This window comes from Panthera tigris, chromosome X (genome assembly GCF_018350195.1).
Source record: "Panthera tigris isolate Pti1 chromosome X, P.tigris_Pti1_mat1.1, whole genome shotgun sequence".
Lineage (NCBI taxonomy): Eukaryota > Metazoa > Chordata > Mammalia > Carnivora > Felidae > Panthera > Panthera tigris.
The window spans coordinates 57,798,338-57,812,728 of NC_056677.1; the positions used below are offsets into that span (position 1 = coordinate 57,798,338).

The following is a 14,391-nucleotide window of genomic DNA, read 5'->3' on the forward strand; positions in this document are numbered from 1 at the left end:
ATAAATAAATGTTAAAAAAATTTTTTTTCAAGAATGACCACCTGTTTGTGAACCTACTGTGTCTCACCAGATGAAGCATTTCTTTACTAAGGCATTTTTTTTAAGTTAAATGAAAAAAAAAAGACAACCTTGTTCAGAGAAGTAATCTATGTCCCATGGACCATCCCTCCATCCCCTAGTTTCTTTCACCACCTTCCCCAACTTTTCTGTGGCTAATATCTTCCCCCCTCCTTCCTACAACAGAGAAGAGCACCTAGACCTGGATGCAGGCCTTCTGCCACAACCACTGCCCCTGCATTCGGGGGCAGGAAACTCCCTGCATCTCCTACAGGTCCAGGCCTGTGTGCTCTCTCCTCACATCCAGTTCCCTGCTCCCAGAATGATCTACTTTCAACTTAATGGCAGAAGTGCTGGTAGGAGGTACAGGGAGGCCTTCTTTGCCTGCCTAAAGCCTAGAGGGGAATTTCTTCCCTAGAGCAACTGGCAAGCTCAGGAAACCAGGAGTTTACAATGTACACTTGATGTTGGGGTAGGACAGCCACGGAACAGTGTGTTCTATCTCAGGACAGATACTACAGGTCAACATCAGCCTTGGGAAGAAAAAGGGGATAATGGGTCTGGCAGACCACCCAGTCTCTCAAAACAGCATTGCTTTCTCTTTCTGATAAGATGCTTACTTCCCTTGATTATCAGCTATGAAAAACTGGAGCTGAGCTGAGAACCTTTTGAAGGTTGCTTCATTGATCCTCACAACCCTGGGTATTAACCCTATTTATAGATGCAAGCAGGCTCAGAGAAGTTCAGTAAGTAGCCCACAGTGGTATTAGGCGAAGAACCAGGATTCAAACCCAAAGGTGTATGACTCCTACCTATTCCATCTTCTAACCTTCTGTTTGCTTGGTTAACTTTTGCTTTCTCCCTCTGGTTTGTACTCACCATGTGCCAACCTGTCCACCAGGGGCTCCTTTCCCGGAAGCTCCAGGAGGGATGGTCAGGGTTTGCTCCATGACACTGGACTTGGAAAGTACTCACAGGTCAACAGCTTCCACTCTTCTCGTGATCTTATGGGTTGCATTAGTCCTTGATTTTGTTGTCGTTCTTTTAAAAAAAATTTTTTTTTAGGGGCGCCTGGGTGGCTCAGTCAGTTAAGCGTCCGACTTCAGCTCAGGTCACGATCTCGCGGTCCGCGAGTTCGAGCCCCGCGTCAGGCTCTGGGCTGATGGCTCAGAGCCTGGAGCCTGCTTCCGATTCTGTGTCTCCCTCTCTCTCTGCCCCTCCCCCGTTCATGCTGTGTCTCTCTCTGTCTCAAAAATAAATAAACGTTAAAAAAAATTAAAAATAAAAAAATAAAAAAAATTTTTTAATGGTTATTTATTTTTGAGAGAGAGACACAACACAAGCAGGGGAGGGGCAGAGAGAGAGACACGCACACAGAATCTGAAGCAGGCTCCAGGCTCCAAGCTGTCAGCATAGCATAGAGCCTGACATGGACGTGGGGCTCAAACTCACAAACCATAAGATCATGACCTGAGCCGAAGTCAGATGCTTAACAGACTGAGCCACCCAGGCACCCCTGTTGTCGTTCTTAGAAAGAAAGAAAGAAAGAAAGAAAGAAAGAAAGAAAGAAAGAAAGAAAGAAAGAAAGGTTTATTTATTTTGAGACAGAGAGAGAGAGAAAGGGAGAGAGTGAGCAAGTGGGGAGAGAGAATCCCAAGCAGGCTCCACACTGTCAATGCAGAACCTAATGCAGGGCTCAAACTCATAAACCATAAGATCATGACCTGAGCTGAAGTCAACTGAGTCACCCGGCGCCCCTGTTGTCATTCTTGATGGCTGGCTTTTGCTTTTGCCAACACCATCTATAAAAGCATAAAGAGTATACCGTGGAAAGAGCCTAAACTTCCTCTTCGGATACTGTTGTGTTTCATTCTATTCTAACACTTCTTAGCTGTGTGACCTTGAGTAAGTTACTTAACTCATCTGAGCTTCAGCTTCCTCATCTGGAAAGACTGGGGGAAAGTCCTTAGAGGTTTGCCCAGTGGGTCCAAAGAGAGCATGTATGGGGGGGAGAAAGCTTAACACAGTCCCTGGCTTGAGAAATATGAGCTCCCTTTCCCCCTCAAGAGCTAAGAGAGCTCACCCATACCCTGGAGGGGATCTCAACCTAGGACAAATCCTGCTGACCCTCAGTTTCTAGTAGAGTCACAGGGGAGGGCCTCAGCCCAGAGCCTCCTGGTCCCCTTGGGTCCCCTCTTACATGCACCTGTCTTTGTTCCATCTCTTCCCACCCCCCGCTGTAGCCATTCTTCTGGTGGGGCTGTGGGGCGGGTGCGGCGATGGACCGGGCGGGCACAGAACAGGTGGGTGCAGGCTGGGTGTCCGGCGCTGGGACACAAGTGCTCTGTGTGTAGGGTGGGCGGAAGTCAGGGCGTTTGATCTGAATTCTAAAGGGCGTTGTTCAGAGCCCCACAAAGGTCCCATTGTGCAGACACTGGGTATAAAGCAGCATATGACTCCCCAGCACCGGGCGGCGATGAATTGGGACGCAGGCGCGGACCCAGGGACCACTCCCCCTGCACAGACATGAGACCATAGGGGACCTGTCTGGGTGGCCTCAGGGATAGGCGCTCCCCAAGGTAACGGGCTTTGTTGGGTTTGCCCCAGGTCCAGAGCTAAGGAGCTGGGGGTGGGGAGCTAAAGAGGATGGCTAATGACAGAACAAGATGGGCCTGGCGAAGAAAGGGGCTGGAGAAGAAAGAATGTTGGATGAAAGCGAAGAAGGGAGATGGGGTTCAGGGAGGTTAAGTCAAGTGAGGAGGAGGAGGAGGAAGGGGAGGAGGAGGAGGGGGAGTAGAGGCTGGCAAGGGACATGGGGTGATGAGGAAAGCGATGACCATCCTTCTTCCCTTCCTGTCACTGGCTCTTGGAAGGGGTGACGGGGGTGGGGGGTGTGTGTCAGGCAGTGTGATGGTGCCCAGCTTTTCTGCCCCAGCTTTCTGCCAGCTTGCTCTGTGGCTCCTGTTTTGCAGGTGTGAATGAGGCAGGATGAACTGGACAGGTTTGTACACCTTGCTCAGTGGCGTGAACCGGCATTCGACTGCCATTGGTCGGGTATGGCTCTCGGTCATCTTCATCTTCAGGATCATGGTGCTGGTGGTGGCTGCAGAGAGTGTGTGGGGTGATGAGAAGTCCTCCTTCATCTGCAACACCCTTCAGCCCGGCTGCAACAGCGTCTGCTACGACCACTTTTTCCCCATCTCCCACGTGCGGCTGTGGTCTCTGCAGCTGATCCTGGTTTCCACCCCGGCTCTTCTCGTAGCCATGCACGTGGCTCACCAGCAGCACATAGAAAAGAAAATGCTGCGACTCGAGGGTCACGGGGACCCCCTCCACCTGGAGGAGGTGAAGAGGCACAAGGTCCACATCTCAGGGACACTGTGGTGGACCTATGTCATCAGCGTGGTCTTCCGGCTGCTGTTCGAGGCCGCCTTCATGTATGTCTTTTATCTGCTCTACCCGGGCTACGCCATGGTGCGGCTTGTCAAGTGTGAGGCCTACCCCTGCCCCAACACCGTGGACTGCTTCGTGTCCCGCCCCACTGAGAAAACCGTCTTCACTGTCTTTATGCTGGCAGCCTCTGGCATCTGCATCATCCTCAACGTGGCCGAGGTGGTGTACCTCATCATCCGGGCCTGCGCCCGCCGAGCCCAGCGACGCTCCAATCCACCCTCCCGCAAGGGCTCAGGCTTCGGCCACCGCCTGTCACCTGAGTACAAGCAGAACGAGATCAACAAGCTGCTGAGTGAGCAGGACGGCTCCCTGAAAGACATACTGCGCCGCAGCCCGGGCACCGGGGCTGGGCTGGCTGAGAAGAGCGACCGCTGCTCGGCCTGCTGATGCCACGCACCAGGCAACCGCCCATCCCGCCCCCCCAACCCTGCCCTGGGCCTACCCCTCCTTCTCCCCTGCTGGCGTGCAGGCCTCTGCCTGCTAGGGACTGCTCCATCAACATCTTCCTGCCCTGCCATCTCCCTTCCTCCCAGGGCCTTCCGTCTGAGGGGCCGAACAGGCTGGGAGCTGGAGGCCACCCACGGCCAGTGCTCAAGGTTGTGGGGGTGTGGGCAGCTCTTCTTGTCCGTCCCCCTTTTCCCTTCCCTCTCCCTCTCCCTGAGGCCACTGGGGACAAGAGATAGGATGCTCTGACAGCATCTCCAATTGTGAAACTAATCTTAACCCTGTGTTGTCAGATACCCTATTTCTGGAGTCACATCAGTGGGGAGGGACGTGGGCAAAGTGGAATGGAAGGAGGGTGCCGTGGACATGTGGGTGGAGAAGGGAGGGTAGTGCCCGCGAGGGAAGGAGGAACAGCGCTTGCCAGCCACAAGGAAAAGCAGGACACGTCTGGGGTGGAGGAATTAGGGGAGGGAGACGCAGGCAGATAAGTTGGAGGGGGGGGTTGGTCAGGGCCACCTTTGCCTCTGGTTCTCAAGGCCTCTCTCTGCCTGAAATGTTACACATTAAACAGGATTTTACAGTAAATGAAGAGGTGGCTTGCATGTTTGTCAAGTTCTTTCTCCTGCAACCTCTGACCGCCCCCCATCCTCAGATGAGCTGGCCTTGGTTTTTTGCTGATCTAGAAAGCAACAGGCAACAGAAATAGCAAGACCCCGAGCCATTCTTGCCTTGTTGTTCTTGTTGTTGTTGTTGTTGTTGTTGTTGTTTTGGCTTTTGGGGGGGACCTTTTTTTTATAGCAGCTTCATTGGGATCAAATTCCCTTATGCCCTTCCTTTAATTTTATCTTTTCTTGTCCATTCTAAGTATAGTTTATGGCAGTTTCAGAGTTGCGTGCAGTTTTGTAAACGTGACCACAACATATTATAAAACATTTACGTTACCTCAAGAAGTTTCCTTGGGCCCCTTCCTCTGATCAGAAAAACATTAAAATGACAACTCCATCTAGAGAGACAGGAAATGATAGAGAAATTTCGCAAGTCAGAGAGGGGAGCACACATCCCCCTCCCCCCAACTCCTAGGAGAAATATCCACCCCCCCACCCCAGTCCTCCCGTGAACCTCAGCACTCACTGCAAACTGATGCCCCACAAGCCACCCGTTAGACTGCACAGTGACTTTGACCCTTCTCCTTTAGACATAGCCCCTAATTTTATCCTCTTCCTCAGTTTCCCTACGCCAGGAATCAATGCCTCCCACCCCAGAGATGTCTCCAACACAGGTCAGACATTTCCTAGCCAGGTCTCCTCACTCACATCACTCTCCCAAGCAGCAGGTAGCCTCCCCGCCTTGTGTCAACTGTGAGGGGAAAAGCCCCAACCTGGGACTTGACACAGCTGGCTTCGAGTCCTAGTTCTGTCACTTAGGAGTAACCCATTCCTTTCCCCAAGCCTCAGTTTCCTTGTGAGCAAACAAAGGGCTGGCCTAGCACATCTCTAAGCTCCCTGTAGCACTCTGGACTTCTGGGATCCCTAAAAGGCTTCCCCGGGCTCACAGAATTTTCCCCATGTCAGAGTCACTGTCCTCAGCACTGATCCTTCAGAGTAAAAGTTGCCCCCTCAGCAAGTTTCTCACCTCAGCTCCCCTACCTCTTGACAGAAAAAAAAAATGATCTGCCCCTCCCTGTCAGAGTACATTGACTCTGTGTGAGAAGTACATCAGAAAGGAAGAAGGGGCACCTGGGTGGCTCAATCAGTTAAGCATCGACTTCGGCTCAGGTCATGATTTCCCAGTCTGTGAGTTTGAGCCCCAAGTCGGGCTCTGTGCTGACAGCTCAGAGGCTGGAGCCTGCTTCGGATTCTGTGTCTCCCTCTCTCTCTTTGCCTTCACTCTGTCTGTCTCAAACATTTAAAATTTTTAAGAAAATAAAAAAAAAAAGAAAGGAAGGAAGAGGAAATCAGGCATAATCGTATCAGAATTGTTCTCTAGAAACAAAAATTTCCTTTCTTGCAAGAAATTTCCTTTCTTTTTAGAAACTGACATCATATCCTGTGACAAGACAAGCCCCCACCCCCAGGTCCCCCAAGGTGGGAGAGATTCCTTTTCTTATCAAAATCCACCCCCTGTTCCCCACCCCCGCCCCTGGAACAGAGCACAACAAACACAGAGCATTTCTTCTCCATCCGAAAGGCCATCAGGAAAAAGATCTCCATGGGGCACCCGGGTGGCTCAGTTGGTTAAGTGTCCGACTCATGGTTTAGGCTCAGGTCATGATCTTGAGGTTCATGGGTTCAAGCCCCACACTGGGCTCCGTGCTGGTGGTACAGAGCCTGCCTGGGATTCTCTCTCTTCCTCTCTCTCTGCCCCTTTCTCCTGCTCTCTCTCTCTCTCTCTCTCTCTCAAAAATAAATAAGCTTTAAAAAAAGAGAAAGATATCCTTTTTAAAAATTTCCTCCTGGTTCCACAAAGGAACCTCCTGCCCTACACACATGGAGAAACGCTACATCCATCATCACCTCAGGTATCTAGTTTCTCTTCAGAAGGTTCTACAAATCTCCCTTGGAATGAGGCTCCAACTCCAGATCGAGGCTTTCCTCTCCAGGGGGCAGTGGTGGGACAACAAAGCTATGAGCAGGCTCTACAGCCCAAGGGAGGACACTTAGCCTTGTGTCCTGTGAACCAGATGGGAGCAGGGCCAAAGGACCCTGAGGGAAGCTGGAATACACAGTGTTTCAGGGAGGGGAGAGGGTCGGTAGGGCTAACCCAGGATTGACTTTTTATTTGAGGCTTGTCCCCAGAATGTCTGTAAGGGAGAAACAGGAGGCAAGTGGGCGTAGTACTTGCCACACAAAGTACTAAGTGACCGCAGTAGTGAAGAGGGCTTTGCAATGAAGAGACCTGATTTGGGGGCACCTGGGTGGCTCAGTTGGTTAAGCGTCCGACTTCAGCTCAGGTCACGGTCTCATGGCTCCTGGGTTCGAGCCCCACATCGGGCTCTGTGCTGACAGCTCATAGCCTGGAGCCTGCTTTGGATTCTGTGTCTCCCTCTCTCTCTGCCCTCCCACTCACGCTCTGTCTCTGTCTCTGTCTCTCTCTCTCAAAAATAAATAACAAAAAAAATTTAAAAGAGAGAGAGACCTGGTTTGCCATTTATTAGCTCTATCCCCTTGGACACATTAGGCCTACCCTCTCTGAGTCTCAGTTTCCTCATCTGCAATATAGGGTTGATAATAACTTCTCTATCTCTTCTTTCTCAGAGCTTTGGTGAGAATCAAATAAGATGTGTTCAGAAGCTGGTTATAAACTGTAAAGGGAGGGAAGATAATATGTCAGAAGCACAGAGACCACAGCCTGAAGGCATGCTAGAACTTGCAGTGAGCCAGGAGGGAGTGAGGGTGCTTCAGCTGGACCAGGGCTAGTGGGAAGAACTTGGCGATAACAGGGTTGGCTCCCCCACAGAGTGGACAGCAGTCCAAACAGCAAAGTCCAAGACATGTTGCAAAGTCAAAGGATCTAATCTGGGAACAGAAAAAGCCAAGTTACAGGAGCTTCTTACCCACTCTTTCTCACGGTACTGGTGCTTTTAGGGACATTTATGGTCTTTTAGAGGCATCCGTGTGCGGAGGTCCCAGGAGTTGGGGGCAAGGACAAGAGTCAGCTGTTGCATGAGGGGAGTGGCTGGCTGCACTAGGAGAATAGTCAAGGCCCCAGCCAGCTGGGTTGGGATTTCAAAGCAGGCTGCACTATCCACAGAGAATTGGCATGGCAACCACGAACTGATTCAGATACCCAATCAGATAGCCTGGGTGCACACGGTGGTAGCTAGAGGAGAACGCTTGTTCCATTTACTGGTTCCACAATATGTAAACGCAGACATGACCTATGGTACAGAAGGGGCCATAAAGGTCCACCAAGCTGGGCTCCATTGGATTCCTGGATTAGGCAAGGCTGAACCCATCAGGTGGGGAAAGGATTGTGTTATTCTAGGGAGGGGGGAAAAGGTGGGCAAAAAACACTGAAAGGGGGGGTGGCTGTGTGGCTCAGTCGGTTAAGCATCTGACTTAGACTCAGGTCATTATCTTACAGTTCGTGGGTTCAAGCCCCACATTGCGCTCTGTGCTGACAGCTCAGAGGAGCCTGCTTTGGATTCTGTGTGTGTGTCTCTCTCTCTGCCCCTCCCCTGCTCACGCTCTCTCTTTGTCTCTCTCTCTCTCTCTCAAAAACAAATAAACATTTTTTAAAAAGCAACACTGAAAGGGTATGGGTGTGATTTTGTCTCGAGTCAGACAAATAGTCTACTGTGGAGAGTTGGAGAAGTGAGGATTGGCTAAAGGGGAGATGGGAAAGAGACAGTATGACCAGCTTATGATGGACCTTGTGTGTCACTATAAGAGGTTAAGACTGTCTCACCAGTGATGGAAACCATTAGAGGGTTTTTTTTTTTAATCTTTCTTTTTTAAAAAAAAATTTTTTTTTGAGAGAGAGAGAGAGAGGTGGGAGGGACAGAGAGAGAGAGAGAGTGTGTGTCCCAAGCAGGGGTCCCCACTGTCAGCACAGAACCTGACAAGGGGCTTGAACGCACAAACCGCGAGATGGTGACCTGAGCTGAAGTTGAACACTTCACCGACTGAGCCACCCAGGCGCCCCCCACTAAGGGCTTTGAGTAGAGGAATGCCACCTTCAGATTTGTGGTTTGGGAGCTGGCTCTGGCAGGCCACATGGAGAGCGGACTGGGGATGGGAAGGGTGAGAGGCAGAATGGCCAGTTGCGGGGCTATTGCAACAGCCCACATGGTGCCTGTAGGACCAGGACGGTGGCAGAAGGAATAAGAGGAGACACATGTGAGAGACACTTTGGATGCAGAATATCATAGGACTTAGATTTCCTTCCCCTTCCTTGACTGGCAGACTCGTAATCATCAAGACTCAGTTCAAATGTCATTTCCTGTATGAACGATTCACCTCTCTTCTCCCCTCCCCGTCCCCTGCCAAGTCCCTCCGACAGAATGAGTCCTCCCCTCATTCTGAACTCCTGCAGTACATTGTAGTGTTTATCAAATTGTGTGGAAATTGCATGCCTAGCCTTAACACATAGTAGGTGCTTAGCCTGTTGAATTAAGGGCAGTGGGGAAGTGGATATAGGCGTGGGCAAAGGTTCAGAGTCTTGAAAGAGTAGGGTGTGTTCAGTGTGACTAGAGCAGAGAATGCGTGGGATGGGGTTGTAGGTCATAGTAGGAAGTGGAACTGGCAAAGTAGGTTTGGGCCAGTCTGTGAGGGGTCTCATATGCCATAGCTAAAAGTGTGCAGGGCCCTAGGCTCTGAACTATCACGTGTAGGAGTCTTAAAGTTAGCCCCTACTAGACTTACAGGCAATTCACTGCTGCCATAGACAGACTGTGAAGATCTTGAGGAGATCCATGTCAGGGCAGATCTTGGCACAAATAGATGCCTTAAGGGTGATGATGAACTATGGAAGAAAGAGCAGAGTGACCTGAGGGTGCCTGAGTGGCTCGGTCGTTTAAGCATCCAACTCTTGATTTTGACTCAGGTCATGATCTTAAAGTTCGTGAGATCGAGCCCCAAGTTGGGCTCCGTGCTGACAGCACAGAGCCTGCGTGGGATTTTCTCTCTTTCCCTCTCTTTCTGACCCTCCCCCACTCATTCTCTCTCTCTCTCTCTCTCTCTCTCTCTCTGTCTCTCTCTCTCAAAATAAATAAACTTTTTTAAAAAGAGTGTAATTAAACAAAAGAGAGCAGAGTGGTCTGATAGTGGACCTCACGGAGAAAGGGGTAATTTACACAGGATGGTTCTCCATTTCTTTCTCTTTAAGTTTATTTATTTAAGTAATCTCTACACCCAATGCGGGGCTTGAACTCATGACCCCAAGATGAAGAGTCACATGTTCCTCTGACTGAGTCAGCCAGGCACGCCAGGATGGTTTGCCATTTCAACTGAAACCCCTCTGGAAAGTCAGTATAGCATAGTGATTAAGAGTGTGCTCCACTTCCTTAGCTGTGTGACTTTAGCCAAGTTGCTTGGCCTCTCTGGATCTCAGTTTCCTCATCAGTAAAACAGTGATAATAATTGCACCTGTATCTCAGGGTCGTAGTGGGGATTAGATGTAATGATTATACCTAAAGCACTTAGAACAGTGCCTAGTCGGTAGTAAGCCCTATACAAGTATGTGCTATCATTATTTTCTCTCACTACCTGTGCCATCCTTCAACTACTGTTGACCCTCGAACAATGTGGGAGTGGGGGCATTGACCCCCTGCACTGTCGAAAATCCATGTATAACTTTTGACTTCCCAAAATTTCACTACCAAGAGCCTACTGTTAACTGGAGGCCTCAGCAATAACATAATTGATTAACACATATTTTAGATATGATATGTATCATGTACTGTATTCTTTTAATAAAGTCAGCTAAAAAAAGAGAATGTTATTATTTTAATGTTACGTATTTTTAAGAGAGAGAGAGAGTGTGTGAGCGGGGAAGGACAAGAGAGAGAGAGAGATACAGAATCTGAAGCAGGCTTCAGGCTCTGAGCTCTCAGCACAGAGCCCGATGCAGGGCTCAAACTCACAAGCTGTGAGATCATGACTTGCGCTGAAGTCGGCTGTCCAACCGACTGAGCCACCCACGTGCCCCAGAAAAGAGAATATTATTAAGAAAAACATAAGAGAAAATACATTACAGTACTGTGCTGTGTTTATTGGGGAAAAAATCCACATAGAAGTGGACCTGTGTATGCAGTTCAAACCGGTGTTGTTCAAGGGTCAACTGTATTCACTGACTCTCTCAGATATTGAGCTAAATTCTGTTTCACCAAAGTAACATGCTTGCTTGCTTGCTTTCTTCTTTCTTTCTTTCTTTTTTTGACTTTTACATTAAACTTTATTTTTTTCCCCTGGGGTTGTATGTGTGTGTGTGTGTGTGTGTGTGTGTGTGTGTGTATTTTTTGAAGCATAATTAACATTGTGTTATATTAGTTTCAGGTATACAATATAGTGATTCAATAATTCTATACACATTTTTCAATTCTCATAAAGATAAATGTATTGTTAATCCCCTTCATCTATTTCTCCCCCTCTACCTCCCTTCTGGTACCCACCAGTTTGTGCTCTGTATTTAAGAGTCTGTTTTTTCTGTCTCTTTTTTTATTTTTTCATCCATTTTGTCCCTTAAATTCCACATATGAGTGAAATCATATGGTATTCGTCTTTCTCTGACTGACTTATTTCGCTTAGCATTATACCTTCTAGGTCTGCCCATGCTATTGCAACTGGCAAGATCCCATTCTTTTTTGTAGCTGAGTAATATTCCAGTGTGTGTGTTAAACACATCTTCTTTATCCATTCATCTGTGGGTGAACATTTGGGCTGCTTCCATGTCTTGACTATTACAAATAATGCTGCAATGAACATAGGAGTGCATATATTTTTGGAAATGATATATCCAATAAGGGGTTAATATCCAAAATATATAAAGAACTTATAGAACTCAACACCAGGAAACCCCCAAACGTTCTGAGTAAAAATGGGCAAAGGACCTGAATAGACATTTTTCCAAAGAAGATGTCCAGATGGCCAACAGACACATGAAAATATGCTCAACGTTGCTCATCATCAGGGAAATACAAATCAAAACCACAATGAGATATCACCTTACACCTGTCAGAATGGCTAAAATAAAAAGCACAAGAAATAATGTGTCTTGGGTGAGGATGTAGAGAAAAAGGAACCCTCGTGCACTGTTGGTGGGGATACAAATTGGTGCAGCCACTGTGGAAAACACTACAGTGGTTCCTTAGAAAATAAAAATAGAACTACCCTGGGGTGCCTGGGTGGCTCAGTCTGTTGAGCGTTCGACTTCAGCTCAGGTCACGATCTTGCTGTCTGTGAGTTCGAGCCCCGCGTGGAGCTCTGTGCGGACAGCTCAGAGCCTGGAGCCTGCTTCAGATTCTGTGTCTCCCTCTCTCTCTGCCCCTCCCCGACTCATGCTCTGTCTGTCTCTCTCTGTCAAAAATAAACAAACTTTTAAAAAAATGTGTTAAAAAAAAAAGAAAAAAAAATAGAACTACCCTATGATCCAGTAATTCCACTACTGGGTATATACCCAGAGAAAACAATGACATGCTTTCTTGACTGGCAATTGCCATGTGAGTATTTGTAAGTAAGCAAGTCTGTATGTTTGCATACATATGTCATAGTACATATGACCATATTTACACATATGTCAGTATGTATGATCATATTTACATATATGTGGGAGAATGGCTGTGAGGGGACTGTATGTATATGTACATATATATATATATATATATATATATATATATATATATATATATATATATATTTATTTATTTAAGTAGGCTCCACGCCCAACGTGGAACCCAATGTGGGGCCTGAACTCAGGACCCTGAGATCAAGACCTGAGCTGAAATCAAGAGACGGATGTTTAACCAACTGAGCCAGCCAGGCGCCCTGGGAGTGTCTTAATTCTTAATGTCACTTAATGAAAAGGATGTGTCTCAATCCTCGATCATAGTCTGAAACTTTAAGCTTTATTACCAGACCTAGAAATAATGTAAGTAGGGGCACCTGGCTAGCTCTGTTGGTAGAGCATGCGACTCTTGATCTCAGGGTTGTGGGTTCAAAGCCCACGTTGGGAAGGGAGTCTATTAAAAAAAAGAAGAAAGAAAAGAAAGGGGCACACCTGAGTGGCTCAATCGGTTGAGCGTCAGACTTTGGCTCAGGTCATGATCTCATGGTTCATGAGATTGAGCCCTGAGTTGGGCTCTGCCCTGGCAGTGCAGAGCCTGCTTGGGATTCTGTCTCCATCTCTCTGCCTCTTCCCCATGCTCTCTCTCTCTCTTTCTCTCTCCCTCTCTCAAAATACACAAATAAACTTAAAAAAATAAAGTTTGCACAACCTAAAACTGCAGAACTAGAATTAAAACTTAGGCCTATCCTAATCCAAAATCTAGCTGTCTCCTCTATACCAATGTAACCACTCTATACTGCCTTAGGAAAAGTTTCAGGATACAGGGGTGGGTGGGAGGGCCTCAGTATGATATAAAAATATCCCTAAATGGTAGCCTGCTTGAAAACAATGTGCGTTTGGGAATCCCTAAGGTTGAGAGAGAAATGGTAAAAGTTGAGGAGGAGGCTGTCCTGTGCTCAGACAGGGAAGGGCAGTCTGGAGGGAGAAGGCTTCTCCAGGGATCTCTGCCTGGAACAGGATTCAGAAATTCTCTCCCCAGGAAGCAAGGTAATTTGAAGAGTGCAGGGAAGATGGGGAGAAAGTTATTTACAACCACTACCTAAAAAAATAAAAAATTTAAAAGGAGCACCTGGCTGGTTCAGTCAGTAGAGCATGTGACTCTTGATCTCAGGGTCGTGAGTTTGCAGCCCACATTGAGCATAGGGAATTACTTAAAAAACAAAACAAAACAAAACAAAAACAAAACAAGGGGAGCCTGGGTGGCTCAGTTACTTGAGCATCCGATTATTGATTTTGGCTCAGGTCATGATCCCAGGGTCATGAGATTGAGTCCCACATTGGGCTATGAGCTAAACATGCAGCCTGCTTAAGATTCTCTCCCTCTCTCTCCGCCCCTCTCCCTAGCTCATACTTTCTGTTTGTCACTAAAATAAATTTAAGGGGCACTTGGGTGGCTCAGTTGTTTGAGCATCCAACTTTGGCTCAGGTCATGATCTCTCGGTTTGTGAGTTCGAGCCCCATGTCAGGCTCGCTCACTGCTGTCAGCCTGTCAGTGCAGAAACCACTTCGAATCCTCTGTCCCCCCTCTCTCTGCCCCTCCCCTGCTGTGCTCTTCAATAAATAAATAAATAAATAAATAAATAAATAAATAAATATTTTAAAATAAAATAAAATAAATTTAAAACAAAACAAAAGCAAAAAAGCCCTACCTGCCCAACCCCTAAATCAAGATAAACTTTTCAAACTTCCACTGTTTCTCTGCCTTAACCTTAGGGATCTCAAAGTCACACTTTGTTTTTTACCAGTCTCCCCTTGCCCCTTTTTGTTTCTCCTCCAGCTTCCCTTCAAGAGACAAAGCCCTTCATTCCAAAGTTAGTCTGAAAATGCGGATTCCCTAGAGAATTCATGCCAACTAAAAATCATTCATGCTAAGATATAATCAGCTAGCCAACAAACAAGGTCTCGGTGATTGTGTTTCCCAAAACTTTCCCAAGCCCCTCTCCTCCTCAGCACTCCCATTGTGCTCTTGCCTTCCTTCAGGCCTTGCAATTATCTCCTAACTGATCATTTGGACAATAAAAGCTAACATTTATTAAGTGCTTAGTGTGTGCTGGGCACTGTGCTAAACAGTATCTCCTTGGGGTGCGTGGGCGGCTCAGTCGGTTAAGTGTCCGACTTTGGCTCAGGTCATGATCTCACGGTTCATGGGTTCGA

General features: G+C 47.7%; 1 protein-coding gene across 1 annotated transcript; it reads left to right on the forward strand.

Moving 5' to 3' along the window:
- Positions 1-2,597: 2,597 nt before the first annotated feature.
- Positions 2,598-4,527, forward strand: GJB1 (gap junction protein beta 1). The gene is made up of 2 exons (XM_042974417.1): positions 2,598-2,636; positions 3,030-4,527. The coding sequence occupies exon 2, from the start codon at positions 3,046-3,048 to the stop codon at positions 3,895-3,897; it is 852 nt and encodes a 283-aa protein (XP_042830351.1). The 5' UTR covers positions 2,598-2,636; positions 3,030-3,045; the 3' UTR covers positions 3,898-4,527.
- Positions 4,528-14,391: the final 9,864 nt, after the last annotated feature.